At 37.5% G+C, this 16,565-nt stretch overlaps 1 protein-coding gene across 9 annotated transcripts in view; it reads left to right on the top strand.

The window, feature by feature from the left end:
• Window positions 1–16,565, top strand: part of DGKH (diacylglycerol kinase eta) — a 174,858-nt gene that overhangs the window by 141,696 nt on the left and 16,597 nt on the right. For all 9 annotated transcript variants that reach the window (XM_075488883.1, XM_075488919.1, XM_075488912.1 and 6 more), the window contains 10 exons: window positions 242–352; window positions 507–603; window positions 2,967–3,074; window positions 6,169–6,282; window positions 6,572–6,706; window positions 8,275–8,441; window positions 9,987–10,092; window positions 11,657–11,749; window positions 15,927–16,046; window positions 16,415–16,523. In XM_075488883.1, coding sequence (XP_075344998.1) covers window positions 242–352; window positions 507–603; window positions 2,967–3,074; window positions 6,169–6,282; window positions 6,572–6,706; window positions 8,275–8,441; window positions 9,987–10,092; window positions 11,657–11,749; window positions 15,927–16,046; window positions 16,415–16,523 — 1,160 coding nt within the window. The remainder of the gene's footprint in view (window positions 1–241; window positions 353–506; window positions 604–2,966; window positions 3,075–6,168; window positions 6,283–6,571; window positions 6,707–8,274; window positions 8,442–9,986; window positions 10,093–11,656; window positions 11,750–15,926; window positions 16,047–16,414; window positions 16,524–16,565) is intronic.

Below are 16,565 nucleotides of genomic sequence, written 5' to 3' on the forward strand. Positions count from 1 at the left end.
GGATGGGAGTGTTACAGTTTCTTCTTTATCTTACGGGAAGTAACTTGCACTTGCAAAGGAGCTAGCAGCCAATCTGTCTCTTCAACTGCCGTTGGGTTTCCTCAGGGAGATTCAGAGGAAACATCTCTTGACGTCTCTTGGTTGATATATCTGTCCTGAGACCAACCACAATCTTGGTCAAAGCTCTGTGTGTCCAGGTACTGTACAAATGTACCCCTAATTATCTCTTTTCTTCTAACAGGGAGGGATATTCAGAAAAATGTGTCATGAACAACTACTTTGGAATTGGGTTAGATGCAAAAATTTCACTAGAATTTAATAACAAGCGAGAAGAGCACCCTGAAAAGTGCAGGTAAGATAATTGTCAGTAACAGAGCCAAGACGTTTCCATTATTTTCTTTTCCTTATCTCTTGATTTGAATATCTTAACTTTTTCTCATCCTACAAATACAAGACATAATAATGTGTGTATTTCAATATGTGAATCTCGTTTTACCTGTTTTCAGAAGTCGGACGAAAAACATGATGTGGTATGGAGTTCTTGGCACAAAAGAGCTACTGCAGAGAACTTACAAGAACTTAGAACAAAAAGTTCAACTTGAGGTAAATTTTATTTATGGGCAGAATGAGTATTTCTGCTTCCGCAATGTGTAGTGAAGAATTTGGGCTTCCTCTTGAAACCTTTTAGAATTCGTATGTCAACCCAAGCTGACCTCAAAGACAGTGTGTAAAAATGTGCTATTTAAGAGGTGGTTCCCCAGGTGGTTTTTGGAGTAAAATGTCAGTACTTAAATATCCCAAAATACCCAGTATAATGTATCTTGTAATTACTTTTTTCAAAAATTTTCTTGTATAGATAGGATATGTTTCTTAAATGTTCCCTGCATTAAAGGGGGAGACCGGGTTTTAAGGAGAATAACAGAAATGATCAGACGCTAAACAGGAGAGAGATCGGGACTCTTAATCCTTCAGCTTCATTTTAAACTATCTGAAAGCTTGATTACACATATAGGGAGAGCACACAGATGATCTTAGTCAAAAATTCCTGACAGAAGAGGGAAGATTCTGAATGTGCATCGCAAGAAGCCCAGCTATGCCTATAGAGACTTTCTCTAGTAGGTGTTTGAGACACACAAAAGCAGCAAGGCATTATCACAGCAGCAACAAATGCAGTGGAAATTATCTAAAGATGGTTATTTTTTGTCTTTTAAGTTCTAACATAAAATCTAACTCTTCTTCACGATACTGGGAACTTAAAGGAGATATAAATGATTACCAAATGCAAAAAAGGACTATGGGATGGTTATAGTTGTTTTCACCCAAAGAATATGTAGGCTGGATTTTGACCAAGAACAAACATAATTTCTCTTTTTACTTCACGCTAACCATTTCATATGGAAGTTCATTATATTTATATGAAGATAACTTGTTAAATTGAAAGAATAATTTTAAGTTACTGGAACTCTTTCTCACTCCTCTGAGATGAAGGAAGATTTTGTCTGGTAGTGGCAAATTGCTGTTATCTAAAGATGGAGTAATTATCAAGGAATTATGCAATAGTTAGTGAATATAATGACAGGAAAGAACATTATGTATGCTGCAGATAGAATTCTAATTTAAGGATCTTTTGAATAAGATTCAAATAAGATTCAATAAGGCATTCAAACCTGACCTTTCCATAATTATTTTTGAATATTTCTGGAAGTAAACCAGCAAGTAGAAATTTCATATTTAGTACTGCCTTGCATAATATTAGCCTTATGCTAAAACATGTGATGAGGTGCATGGCATTGGAAAATTAAAAATACCAATTTCAGGAATTGGAGGCAGACCTCTACTATAATACAAATGGCTGTGTGGCATCTATTAATATCACAGCATATTTTGGATACTGTCACATTTTGATTAAAATGTTAAATTCTGTCTTGTTGCTGAGATTAAATCATAAAAAGAGAGCACTAAGCACATTCTGGAAATAATTTTGCGTCTCTTTCTACGCCTGATAAAATTGCTACAGATTTTGTCCTTATTTCCTGAGGATTTCTATTTCATTTGTATAATTTTAAGATCCTTCTGTGGGACTGGTAACTTGTGGTAATCTAGCAGTCTTCTTTAAAGGCAATCTTACCTGCAAATTCATGATCCCCAAAGTGACACCTGACTCCAGCATTTATGACCTTATATTTCCAACTTGCTTCAAATCCACGCTTGTGGCACTGCTGCAGGACTGCACTTTTGACTGCCAGTTGAATGGTTTGAGATCATTGGGCTCACCTCTGCAGGCAGTTGTACTGCTGTAAGTCAAGAGTGACTTCACTGAAGTCTGTAAATTTACTCTTGGCCATAAGTAGGCTGAGATTGACCTACGTCATCCCATGATCGTGTTGAGTAGGACTTGGACTTGCTTATGGGGTTTGGAGGATAAAGAGGTAAGAAAGAGGTAATAAATGGTTGGTCATAGGAGCAACCTCTTACCTGCAAAATCAACATCTCCCAGCCACGGCCAGGATAACAACTGTGGGGTCATTCCTAGATTTGCCTTTGCACTTTTGGGAGGAGAGTGAGTTATTTTTACAGGAAGGCAAGTATAGAAGTGCTAAAAACACTTACTTTAACTACGTGTTTGTGACTATGCCAGAAATATTCTTGGATTTTTTTATTATTATTTTTTTCCCCTGCTTAATAGACTTAATTCATGTGAAATTGTGAAAATGTTTCTTTGAAGAGTCATGGAATACCTCTGCTGTAGATACTAGTGTTTTCTCAGTTCTGCAAAAATTGCTGCTAAGATTGGGAAGAAGAGGTTTGTATTAGAACTGCTTCACAGCATGGATGGAATAGGCTTGTGTCAAGCTATTAATGACTCCATCCTCCCCTGCCAGCTCTGTTGAATCTTCATGTATTAAAAATAGCTGATTACTTTTATCACATTATTTATATACTGAATGAGCTTTTATCCATTACAGTGTGACGGACAGTACATCCCCCTTCCAAGTCTGCAGGGCATAGCTGTGCTAAACATTCCCAGCTATGCTGGTGGGACTAATTTCTGGGGTGGAACCAAAGAAGATGATGTGAGTAACATCAAAGAGAAGTAACCTTCTGGGCGAAACCAGCAATAAATACCATGAACTGCTCTTCTCATTTAATTTTAAAAGTAGTAGCATATAGTTTGGATAGCAACTCTTATTCAGGGAGGCTATTTGAGTTTAAACTGTACTGTCTTGTATGTGATTTTTTTAAACGAAAACATATCCCACGATTTTTCACTGTCTATTGCCTTCTGTCGTGTCCATTCCAGCAAAATGTTCATAATAAGGCTTAATTATTTCCTTTTTTAAATGGCTCTGTGAGATAGTATTTTTAGAGACTAATTTTATAAACAGAGACACAAATAGTTTCTCTCTATATTGTTTTACAGACTCTGGTAAATAAGGTTTCTCAAAGCACAGATTCCTGTTTGCTATATTCTAACAATAAACAAGGTGGACAAGGATAATCACTCATGGTTTATACCTGAATTTTCCTCCTGTTCTTCAAACAGCTTTGGACTAAGGGATGTTAATTCAGAAAATGAGGACTGATGCATTTAGTAACTGATAATGTAGTGGGGGTAGTAATCTGGTTTTTAGCTATTATTTTCAATGAGCTTCTAAAATATTTTAAGATATCTTTTTTCTCTTCTTCCTCACATCTCCTAAGAAATGTTACACTACACAGATACCTAAATGTCTTACAACTTGGAGCAGTCTTACTGCTGCCATCCACCTCATGCACAGTGCAACAATTGTAATTACTAGCAGAATATCCTAATTCTGCGTGTCCTGATTTAGTGCGTGTGAGGTCTGAATCACCTAAAACTGTAGTTGGAAATTAGCTTGTGATTTTAATGTAGACATTCCAGGACTTTTTTTTCCTTTTTGGTTTCTTGTGAGTTATTATCCTTTGCTTATACACACACACACATATATAAAAAGTCACAAAAAATATTTAAACATGTTTCAATGTCCTGTTCTTATTTTTTGTATATGTCTGAGGATAGCAGTTGTGTTTATATTTGGCTATGGATATCTAAAGTTTTTATATACTCCATGTTCATATTCATAACTTGAAAGCATCTCTAACGTCTGCTCAGCTCCTGTTCAGGAGTTTATTTTTGTCCCTGGACTGCCTCACTGAGAGAGAAGATCTGTCCTATCTGCCATACCGGTATACAGCAAATGTGTGTGTCTTGGAGCAGTTTTACTGATATTCTTAGACTTCTTGTGATCAGATGTGCCAGCAAAAAGTGACATGTTTGTTGTGGACAGAGTTAGGAGCACAATTCACTGCTTTAGCGCAGTCTTGGGTGACTGATCATCAGAGGTGGTGGTGGTGGTCTGAAGTGCTGCTGGTTCTGCTTCTCTGGACGCAAAAAAGATGTTGCCTTGACAGCTGCAAATATTCCTGAAACATTATCAGTGAGCCAAGCAGGGCAGCCGCATGCCGACCGACTTGAGCGGGGCTAGTTTAGGCATGCTGCTTTGGTGTCCAGAAGACAGGCTGGAAACATGACCTGCAACAGAAAAGGAGGGAATTGTTTCTTGAATGTTGATCTGTAGAGATTTGTTTGTCTTTATTAAAAAAAAAAAAAAAAAGTATGGTTGGTTTTCAGTACAGATATGTTTTACTGGTGGAAAGACACAGCAGACTGGGTTGTAGTTTGCCCATCCTTTTGCTAAAATTGAAGCACAAAATAAATGAAATTTTACAACTACTTTTTCTTAACCCATGCAGAACTGGCCCTGTAGATGTCAGTTATACTTCTTAAAGCTGGATCAAGGACTCTCCATATTTTTACCTTGGAATAACAAAATCACTGGCTTTGCTCTTTTCAAGACTTTCATATCCCCATGTGAAAAATGGAAGAATTTCCATGGAAATTGGAAAAATTCAGATGGAGAAACCTTTCGCTTCAAAACAGTCTAGATCCAGTAAAATTGCACTTTTGTTCTTTGACACTCATCTGCTCAAGACATATCTGTGCAATCCTGCGATGCTCTGAAGGGATGTGCCACCTGGATGTGGCACTAAACTATGGGAACTCTGCTGTGCAGCCCCTTCCCTGAGAAACCCTCCTCAGCCTCCTGGCCAAAGCCACCGCTCATTGCACTGGGGTGGGCAGTAGGGACCAAAGTCCCTCACCCTGTTCCCCATCCTCTCCCTCCCTGAGCCATTGCTGCAGACACTGAGTAACACAGTCCTGGATCTTCACCCTCTTATTCTTCACCTCCAGGAAACCCTCTCGCAGGTGCCTCTGCCCATGGTGCCAACTGAGGTAGTCTGAGCACCACTCAGAGAGGTGATCTCTCTACCTGTTAAACTCTTACTGGAGTGATTTCTCCTGCTGGTTTTTCTCCCTCGTTGCTCCCTATTGCATATCAGGATGAAATGGTCAAGCTTCAAGTGGCCTTAGTATGGTATCTCCTGCCAGACCCAGCTGAACTCCAGCCTAAGGCTTGTCCTGTGGCATGGCTGAATTCCCCTGCAGGACACCAGATGGCAATGGCACACACGAGACTTCATGCGCTTTGCGTAAGCTCATGGAAATTCAACATCTTGGCTGGATATCAGGACATTTGTTCCACAGAGAAGCAGTTTTCATATTTACAGCGGATAATTGTGTACAGCACAAACAAGATCCTCTTCAGTATAAAAGCTGTGTTTAACAAAGCCAAGCATGGACTCGGATGTTGGTTTCCAGAGAATTCAGAATATAAAAAGATATGCACTTCTGAGAAGAAAACCACTGTCATTCCTCTTAACTTTGAGAACCTGTTAGATATTAAGGACATTAACCAAGCAGAGATTTGAATTGCCCTTTCATCTTGCCTTGAAAAACATTTCTTAGTCTGCATGCTGAAACATGCCATCCTTCCTATATAAGGATATGCCTCGTCATTCAGATGTTTGAAATGCTATTAGCATTGCTGTTTTAAAATAATATTTGCCTACTGTCCACAGTATCTCACTGCTATGACTTTTGGGAGACAGTGTAGTTATTCTACAGTAAATAAGTTAGAGCATTTAAATGTTGAAAACGAATCTGTAAATGAATCTGTTTCATTGAGCATGCAATCTAAGCACTAGATTCACCACCAAAAATGGAATATTTTCTTTTCCTTTCAGATATTTGGGGCTCCATCGTTTGATGATAAAATCTTAGAAGTTGTTGCGGTATTTGGCAGCATGCAGATGGCAGTTTCAAGAGTCATCAAACTGCAGCACCACAGGATAGCTCAGGTTTGTTTCTTACTTGAAAGCACGCAGCATGGTTGGCAGCAGCTTGGGATGCTGGCAAGTAGCGGTACTCTTGATGGCCACCACCCTATACCTTAATAAAGCGCTGACATTGTTTTAATTTGAACGGGTAACAAATTGTCTTCAATGATGAATGAAGTATAGAAGTGCTTCATCCTTGAGACAAACCTGGAGGGAAGCCACAGCTCCTAGTAATCAACATATTTCAGGTAGCCCGTCAGTTTCATTAGTATTTATTGCTCTGTAAAATAACGTGTTTGTTCTTTTCCAGTGTCGGTCAGTAAAGATCACCATACTTGGTGATGAAGGGGTTCCAGTGCAAGTCGATGGAGAGGCATGGATCCAGCCCCCGGGAGTGATTAAGATCATACATAAAAACAGAGCTCAGATGTTAACACGAGACAGAGTATGTTGCAGAAAGTGTGTTACGAGATACTGTTACTAACATTGTTTCTGTAATAATTTGATTCAGTTATAACATGAACAAAACAGTGCTTATAAAAATGTTTTATAACTATCTATATAACTTATATGATTACTTACAGTTGCATAATTTCTATAATAAGCTGGATAGAGAATTGTTCTTTTGTATAAGTGACACAGCTCTTTGTTAGCTTTTATCAGTTTCATTAGTCCTATTCCTGTATTCCTATTAATATATAGTAAGAAGAAGAATGGTCAAAATTTTATATTTTCTTTCTTTCTTTCTTTCTTTCTTTCTTTCTTTCTTTCTTTCTTTCTTTCTTTCTTTCTTTCTTTCTTTCTTCCTTTCTTTCTTTCTTTCTTTCTGTCTTTCTTTCTTCCTTCCTTTCTTTCTTTCTTTCTTCCTTTCTTTCCTTTCTTTCTTCTTTCTTTCCTTCCTTCCTTTCCTTCTTTCTTTCCTTCCTTTCTTTCCTTCTTTCTTTCCTTCTTTCTTTCCTTCCTTTCTTTCCTTCCTTTCTTTCCTTCCTTTCTTTCCTTCCTTTCTCTCCTTTCTTTCCTTCCTTCTTTCTTTCCTTCCTTCCTTCTTTCTTTCCCTCCTTCTTTCCTTCTTTCCCTCCTTCTTTCCTTCTTTCCCTCCTTCCTTCTTTCTTTCCTTCCTTCTTTCCTTCTTTCCTTCCTTCCTTCCTTCTTTCCTTCCTTCCTTCCTTCTTTCCTTCTTTCTTTCCTTCTTTCCTTCCTTCTTTCTTTCCTTCCTTCCTTCCTTCTTTCCTTCCTTCCTTCTTTCCTTCCTTCCTTCTTTCCTTCCTTCTTTCCTTCTTTCCTTCTTTCTTTTTCTTCTTCTCCTTCTTCTTCTCTAGGTGTATTATATGCAACCACATACTGGAAGTTCTGGCACAGTTGCATAAGTAGTACAGTTCTATAATGTCCATTTTTCAGAATAACTTTCTGCAGATTTCTCTCCTGTCTCTCTCTGCTCTACTAACCCTCCCTCTCCCCCATGACCCAGTCTCAGACAGAAGAGGCACAGGCAGAACCTAGTCACAAAGCCACTGGAGAGTTCACACTTGTCTGGGGTTACGGTGTGAAAGGCATTAACTGCCCCTCAGTTCTCCGTCCAGTAACCGAGTGGTGAATTTAGGGTGCAGTTAATGGCATTTGAACTCTATTTTAGTAAATTTGTTACTTTTTTCCACCATTTTTTAGGTTTGAATCTTGTATTACTTTCAGATTTGGATCTTACTATCCATGGTTGTATTATCACTGTCTTTGTGTTCTTACTGTTTTAAAAGACGCTTATTGAGGATAAAGGAGGGAGAGAGAGAAAGAAAGCTTTCAGAAGTGACTTATTCTCTATACTAAGTTTTAAAAAAATTAAATTTAATGTCATTATTTATAGAGCTTGTATTATTTATGTCAAATTAAAATTAGTTATTTGTTAAATTAATTTTAATAAAAATATTATAGAAATTAAAATTTATATAAAATTAAATTTTAAAATAAGTAAGAATACTCTAAGTGCTGTAAACTGAATGTCTAATTCATTTTTATTAGGCCTTTGAAAACACCCTGAAGTCTTGGGAAGACAAACAGAAGTATGATTCCTGTAAACCTGTCATTCGATCTCCCTTGTACCCTCAGCAGGCTGTTGAGTTGGCTACAGAAGAAGAAGTTGCACAGATCCAGCTGTGCTCACAAGCTGCAGAAGAACTTATTACCAGGTACAGTAAAATTAAGAAGTTTGGATTGGCAACCTAGACACCAAGACTGAATTATTCATGCAAATGCATACATAGACTTAGAAGTGTGTATTTTCCCTGTTTTTTCATTAACATTTAGTTGCCACTCTATCAGTAATTTTATTTCTTGAATTTATTTTCTTTTTAAGGCTCAGGTTGTTTATGTGTGCTTTTCTCATGTATTTCTGTAATTTTATTTTTGTGTGTTTATGTATTTTTTTCCTTGTGAAGACCGACTTTCTGAAGGAGTAGTGGAAATGGAAGACTGTAAGGCTTCTTTGCAGAGAGGCTTTTGATTGAAACTTCTCATTTTATGCAAGAGCAAAAATATATTTATTGAAAAAAAACCTTAGAAGTCAACTTTAGAAGTCAACAGAGTGGATGTATCCACCTGACCTTATTTCTCCTTAAAGCCTTGTTACTCACAATTTCAAAAAGATGAGCACTTTTCAATAAACCAGAAAGTTTTCTTGAAGTATTGTACAAGTAAACAGTTAACAAACCAACATTCAAGGAGCCCAAATTGCCAGATAAAATCTTCATACCTTTTTGCATTCATCCACTCATTCATTGTTATTGCAGCTTTCTATTTCATTCCTAATGCTCAAAATCCTCATCTCTGTGCCCCTGGACACTTCAGGAATTTATATGGGTTGAGATGATAGTGAGCTGATGGTATAAAATTGATCCCACAGCCTTGCTTATTTTCAAGAACCACTTTCTTCCTGAGATGCAAGTATTTTAGTAAAGAAGGCACTTCAATTTTCACAGAAGAAAAACCCTAGATTTAAGAAAAGCATTTTTTTTTAAAATCAGAACATTTTATAATGCTGCTACTCAGTTCATCATGATGACAAATTATCTTAAGCACCAAAATGGATTCTTGGAGGACCTGTTGAGTTGCACTGATAATATAAGAAAGTAATTGAAGAACTACATATTCTTTTTATACTGTACTCGTGACTTAAGTAGACATAGAAGAATAATTTAGGTTATAAATTACCCAAAGTCAAGTTTAGCCAAGACAGCTTAAAAACTTTACTGTTCTAGAGATGGTCCTGAGGTTGTAATTACAGGTGGACCTCCCATAATCTCAAATGACTGCAGCCAATTTTAATGTCACATCTGAAGGATATGCCTTGTGAAATAGGTGTAATGGTTTTTAAGATAAGTTCAAGTAAGTTGTCTTAATGTACTAGGGTTTTCCTTCTATAGTTTATTTTAATTAATAGCCCCAACTTTTTTGGTACATTTTTTTGCGTAGCATTTGTGTTCTAAGACAAATAAATGCGTCTCTATTTCATAGCAGAATAAATCTTCTCTGTTATGGATATCATTTATCTGAGGTGCTGTATTGCTTGAAGAGATACTTGTATTTCAACTTTTGTTATAAAGGACTATATTTTTTAAAAGTGTTTTGTGAAAGATATCTTTGTATATTTTCTCATCTGATAATGTTGTGTACTCTGAAGAATTATTCTTTAAAGGAGGTAAGAAATATTTTTCTCTTTTTTTATATTTTTGTAGAATCTGTGAAGCAGCAAAAATACATGGCCTCTTGGAGCAGGAGCTTGCTCATGCTGTTAATGCATGTTCACATGCATTAAATAAAGCCAACCCAAGGTTTCCTGAGGTAAAGGAAGAACAGAGATTTATGTATAAGTAAATAAGCTATAATATCTGTGAGCTTAAGCTTGTGACACAGGAGCTCTATTGTACTCCCTGTCTCTGTATTAAAACAAGTTGGATGATAATTCTTGAAGTTTTTGATAAACAGGACTTCTAAATACACATACACGTGCTCAGATTGAAATGAAATTGCTTAACAGATGAATGGATGCTGTATCTTCTCCCCTTTTTTGCCACTTCTTCTAAGGTGAAAGTAAAGGGGAAGTTACTTCCGATTCTGAAGGTGCTGCTCTGTATAGCAGCAGGGAGTCTCAACCCTTCACATGCATAGGGGAACACCCCATAGCTGATGAATTTGGGAGACATCATGCTCAATGATTCCGAAATTTGTTAATAATACCAGGAATGGGAGTTAGGAGAACTGCCTTTTCACAGAAGAGTATTAAAGAGGAGAGTCCCCTCCTGATGTTAGATCGATATGGTATCTGAGAAGGCAGAAGATGCAGTTTCTGCATTCATCAGTGCCTCCCCAGCTGATACTCTCTTTTGTGAACGTGGGACGTTAGAAAGGGACATTAAGCACACTTAAAATGTGGACGTTCTGGGTGTTTTTTGCAGGGGGGAGTGAGCAGTCAAAAGGGTGATAGGGAGTTTGGATTAGGGGCATGGTGAGAGTATGTCTGTTGCCTTTTGGAAGCAGTCAAGAATTCGCCCCATCTGCAACGGAGGTCCACAGCCGGGGGTGCTCATCCTGAAGTGATGCAGCAGTGTTTATTAAATCAAGTGAGGTGGTGTACTAATGTAGCTCTGAGCATGAATAAAACAAATTCAGGTCAGCAAACAGCAACAACAATAGGGAAAGCAAGCTCACATCTGCTTGCAGGCAACTGTGTAGGCATGTCCCCAGACACAGACTGGAGGCATGACAAAGGCTGAACAAATGCTGTTACTACATACAGGTCAATACTTGTGGATGCATTCATAAAAATTTTCATGCTTAATTGTTATCCAAGTGCTATGCAAAGAATGCAAAGGGCGTGAGGGGAAATGAGTTTCCTGGTTTCTCTCTTCACACTAGCTCTTCTGGGTGTTTTCAAGGATTGGACCCCAAAAAGATTAATTAGGTAGAGGCTGTCTATATCTAACCTAAATTTACGTATGGTAAATATATTAGTTAACCTTTGCTTCTTAAAGTACGGCTAGCAGCTCACTTCTGCTAAGGATACGGTAAACAATTGGTATCAACAGTTGTTATTAAATGAGGCCCACAGCTTTTCCGATGGCCTTTGTCATCCGTAAAAATCATGGATTCATCTCACAGGTGGGTGGTCACTTGATGATCTTCAGGATTGTGTAAGGTCATATTAAATGAAATTGGGGAAAAGACAGTAAATAGATACTACGTTTTTGTTTTCTATTCTCAGTGCTGAAGAAGTTGTCAGTGTAGACCTAAATTGATGTATTTCTCCTAGGAGAAGACACTTAAGATCTGTGCTGTAAGCCCAAAGTATTTATTCTCAGTCTGACTTGCATCACTTCAAATAATTTTTATGCTTCTTATTCCCCAGAGCCTTACCAGAAACACTGCCATGGAGATAGCTGTCAATGTCAAGGCCCTACATAATGAAACTGAATCTCTGCTAGTAGGAAGAGTTCCTTTGGTAAGGACACAAAATACACAGTTTTATTCTCTCATTCAGATTATCTGTGATTTGTTCGTTGCTGATTTTTTAAATCGGCGCAGGATTTATGACCTGCTGCAAGACGCTCTGTAAGGCCGATTGGAGGATATCACACTGCATTTGTGGTTTGGATCAGAATGAGTTATGAATACTTGTCCTAGGTTGGCATCCATCTTACCTCATTTCAGATATCTCAAAGGTCATTGCCTGGGCTCTTCTTTCTAATAGTCAATGCAGAGAAATAAGTATCCCTGTTGAGGTTGATTCACACTCAACTATCTTGGCGGCCTATGTTAGAAAAAGATAAATCATCTTCTGGAGGTTTAGCATTTAAGAGAACTTCTGGAGTTCTATTATGTGACCATCTTCAGAGTTTAAAGAGAACCTGGGATGACCACTGGTCAGACTCATACATTCAACTTCTACAGATCTAATTTGGGCAAGTAAATCTCACGCTTGTTCTAATACCTGTCAGGATTTATTTTATAATCTTTAACTGGTTAAGTGTTCAGTAGACCTCTGATGGTACTTGAAGACTTGGCATCTTCTTCTTTGGCTGGTGTTTCTGTGCCTAAAATGATGAAGACTGCTCAAGAGTTGTTGTACCTGGATGTATAATTAGAATATTTCTATATGTGACATTGTGAAGAGAAGAAAGATGTCAGGTTTTCTATGCTGGTCCAGTTTTACATTAAGAAGATACGCAGTAGGAACAGTTACATTTTCTTTGGATTCAAAAGCAGATTTATTACTAACTTACTGTTTAATTAAGTGTTATAATTAAAAATGGATATAAGTAGGAATGTTTTCATTCAGCTGAGTTAGGGTATGCAACTTACAGGTGCAGGTTCAGATACCTTTTTAACACAAGTGATAAATGGTATGAGTCTATTCTACAGTAACCAAAAGTTAATATGGTCTAAAGGCTAATAAGCATTTAAGTTCTAGAAACAGTCAAAGATCAAGCTCATATGATCTATCTTATGAGTTTTTGGAAGGGAAAGTTATTCATTAGATGTTTTTGTCCAAGAAAAGGGAAAAATATCTGCTGTTTTTTTCAAATTGCTATTACTAATCCCCCATATTTCAGATTGAATGGGGAATCAAAACAAAGAAATTTGTTTAAACTTTAAAATAGTTTAGGAAGAGGAATTAGGAGAAAAGGTTTAAGTTGGTGACGCCGTACTAGGACTAGTGTAATTTATCAAGGCAGTCTGGAAATAACGTTGTTATGGAAACCCTCCCATTGAAACATTACCTTTTCTATAGCCAGTTGTGAGCTCATTGTGTTGTCGAACTGGTCCCTTGTTCAGGCTCCAAAGCTTAATTTGATCCATTTGTCCATTTCTGATTTTTATATGTTGTACTTCTGCTTCTCATTATGGTCTGTGCAAATGTCTTATGAGTCTACATCAAACCCATTTTTTAGTAAAAAGGCTGTTTGGAATACACCGAGATAATCTTCCAGAGATGTCCATTACACTCATTTGACATCATGCTTGTTTAGAACAGTATTTCACAGTCACAATAACAAGGCACCCTGGTTAACCTTAATGCCATGTATTTTATAAATGCTGAAGCTACATGTATGTTGGCCCCTCACTCTATTAAAGTAGAGACAGATGAAATGTAAGGTGTTGCTTGATGCATCAGCTGCTGCCATCATACACTGTTCTCCAAATTATCTTTCTCCTCTGACAAAGATGGACCTTCTTTCTTTAATATCTTCCTCTTCATTTTTTTTTTCTTTTGCCTCTTCAATTCTCCCTCACCCTTCTCTTTTGTGATCAAAGCTCCTGACAGCAGTAAATTGATGCCTTCATTGCGTATACTACTTGGTAAGCTTTTTCTTTGGTTGCCATTTACTGGCTCTCGAGTCTTTCTGTTATGGCTCCTGAAGGAGACAAAAGAAATGTAAATATTTATACAAGGAGACTGTGATTCCTGCCACCTCCTGTAAGATATGATTAACAAAGTTCATACAACAGTATTAGCTAGATGACATCAAATGGTGAATTAGCTATAAATACCATTTTTAGTGAAATGATAAGATGGGACCATGAAGCTGATTTGTGGAATCTCCCAGATGGTTATGGCTGGAATACAGTTTGGAAAAAATAAAAAATACTATGTTTTGTGTAGATGTTTTCCAAAGGCACTATTTCCATTTTTGCTTTTTAGAAAGCATTTCCAGTCTGGAACAGAGCACAATTTTCCTATGTATTAAGGGAGAATTATGACAGAATGCTTAATTTCAAACAAATTAAATTATCTGAGCTCACTGAAATCAGGTATTTTCATATTAAAAATTTCCTTTGGGAAGGAATTGAAAAAATCCTTTATTTTCATTGTTTCATTCATAGTGTTAATTTCCATCTTGGAAATAAGAAGTTTTTCCAAGATGTTGTAGGAGGAGAATTTACCCTAAATTGCTGACTCTTTCTTTACCAGAATTTCGCTATTTTTGGGGGTTTATTTCAGGAGCAATATTACCAATGCATACACTTTCTCACCATCAGATGAGAGTTTTTTTGTCCCCAAGCAAAATATTTTCCTTTGAGAATCAAGCAATTAGATAAGTGATTGTTGAGAAAGAGGTAACTCTTTGCTTCATTCATTTATATAAAATAGATGACTTAAATAATTTTTAAAAATGAAAACAAGAGAAAAGTTGTAACTTCTTCAAAGACAAGTGGGTCTTCCACTGTGCTCCAAATTAACTGAACTGTTCAAATTGAAGAAAAAGGGAAGGCAAAAGAAAGATCAGAGTCTACTTACGGGCACTGAATTCTGTGAGCTTTAGAAGAGAAAAGAACATGATACCAAGAGGGAGCTTGTATTTCCAGTATTACTACACTAAACAGCAATATCTTCCTAAAGAGGGTCTCTCCTTTGAAAGGTGGTAACATATGCAAACTACTGAAGCAAAGGAAATAAGTTTTTGTTAGGTAGGATAAATTAATGGGGGCTTGTAATTTATCACCAAACCCCAATGTCAAAATCTTTGTCCAGCACTAGAGATCAAAGATTCTCTTACAACTCCATTTTAAAAATGCACTCACTAGGATATAACTTAATTAGAGCCTTTCAAAAGGATATTCTGCACTGCTTTGGGACTACTTTTACTTCAAAGAGAGAAATAGAAGTTCAGATTGCTTTATCAGTGATTCCAAGCAACTCATTCCAGGATTCAACTCTTACCTCAAAATGGTGTTTCAGCAACCCCAGATAAGCCCGAAACAGCTTTGCAGGGATCAGCGGCCTGCCTTACCTCTTCCTCACAGGTTCAACTCACACAACAGCTGCAGAATAGTTTTCAGACAGGGGTTTTAAGGGAAACTGGTACCTCCATGGGGTTCTCAAAGTGTTGATAGAGCCAAATTCCCATAGGTCAGCAAGTCCCAAGGTTTTTACACTGGTACCACTTTCTTTTCGTCTTTGGCCTTCGCTGATATCTTTGGCTTTTTGTCTCCCGTCTGTGGCTGCAGTCGTGTCCCTCTTCCATGCCTGGTCCCCGTTCTTGCCACCCTCAGCCAGCAGCAGTGGCTATCGCTCCACGTCTCACCCATTTAGAAGGGGTAGCGTAGGTATTCTATCACCACTGAAAGACTTTTGGGAAAGGAGCGTCTTCGGTAAGATCCATTTCCTCTTACTTGACCATGAGAGAGTGGTCTATCACATGAACACATTTGCAAATAATAACTCAGGCTTACTACCATCTATTCAATTTTTTACACCACTTTTCAACAAAGATTTTCCAGGCTCTTGTTCTTCTGGTCAGGTTTTATCTCCCTTGTGCTGGTAGTTTCCATTTCTAGTGTGTTCTAGTATTGGTGTTAGCAGATAACTTTTGCTCTATGAAGATTCAAGAGTGTGGTGAATGATGACAGTGACTGACAGCTGGGTCAGCTGGTCTGCACCAAAAGTCTCGGCTGCCTCAGTCATCCCTTTGTGGTTGGGACCATACTAAATGTAGTGTCAGGGTGGTCTGACACATGTCTGAAGGAAAATTTAATTTGGTAAGTTTATTCATTTTCACCGTTCGTTTACATTCACCAGGAAGTAGTCATCTGTTTGTGTGTGGTAACAATGTATCTAGATTTAAATGTTTAATGTTAACAAAACTAAAAATACTTTCTGGCCTGTTTATAAACAGCAGTTAGAAGCTCCCCATGAAGAGCTGTTGTCTGATGCTTTGCACAGCGTGGAAATAGAGTTGAGAAAGCTTGCTGAGATACCATGGCTTTATTATGTTTTTCAACCAAATGACGATGAGGTGAGTTTGATCGATACTTCCCGTTTCGAATTGAACTTAATTTTCTTTTGATAGGGAAGAGTAAGGTAGAATCTCTCATGATCTGGAGAGGCAATTTCAGTAGCGATGCTGGATCATTTCTGTGTGCTGTGAACAAGCTTCTAAGCTTAGGGCTTTTTTTTGTGTTTTGTTCCCTTTTGTGAATTTAAAGGTTTTGAATGGTTATTTAATAAATGAAACAAGTATAGAGTTAAATCCTGAAATTATTCTTTATGGAAGTAAAATTTGGTCTTAGTTTTTGAGATTAACTATGAATTACCATCTCAAGCACGTAATTTCACTGTTGTTTTCTGTTAATTAAAGGTAACTATGTCTCTTCTTTCATGCAGGATCCCCCTCTGGATTATGCTAAAAGAAACAACAGAAGTACAGTGTTTCGCATAGTGCCAAAGTTTAAAAAAGAAAAAGTTCAGAAGCATAAGACCAGCCCTCAGCCTGGTATGTGTTTTGACATTACAAGAAAAATAGTAGCATTTGGGG

The sequence above is a fragment of the Mycteria americana genome, chromosome 1 (genome assembly GCF_035582795.1).
Source record: "Mycteria americana isolate JAX WOST 10 ecotype Jacksonville Zoo and Gardens chromosome 1, USCA_MyAme_1.0, whole genome shotgun sequence".
Lineage (NCBI taxonomy): Eukaryota > Metazoa > Chordata > Aves > Ciconiiformes > Ciconiidae > Mycteria > Mycteria americana.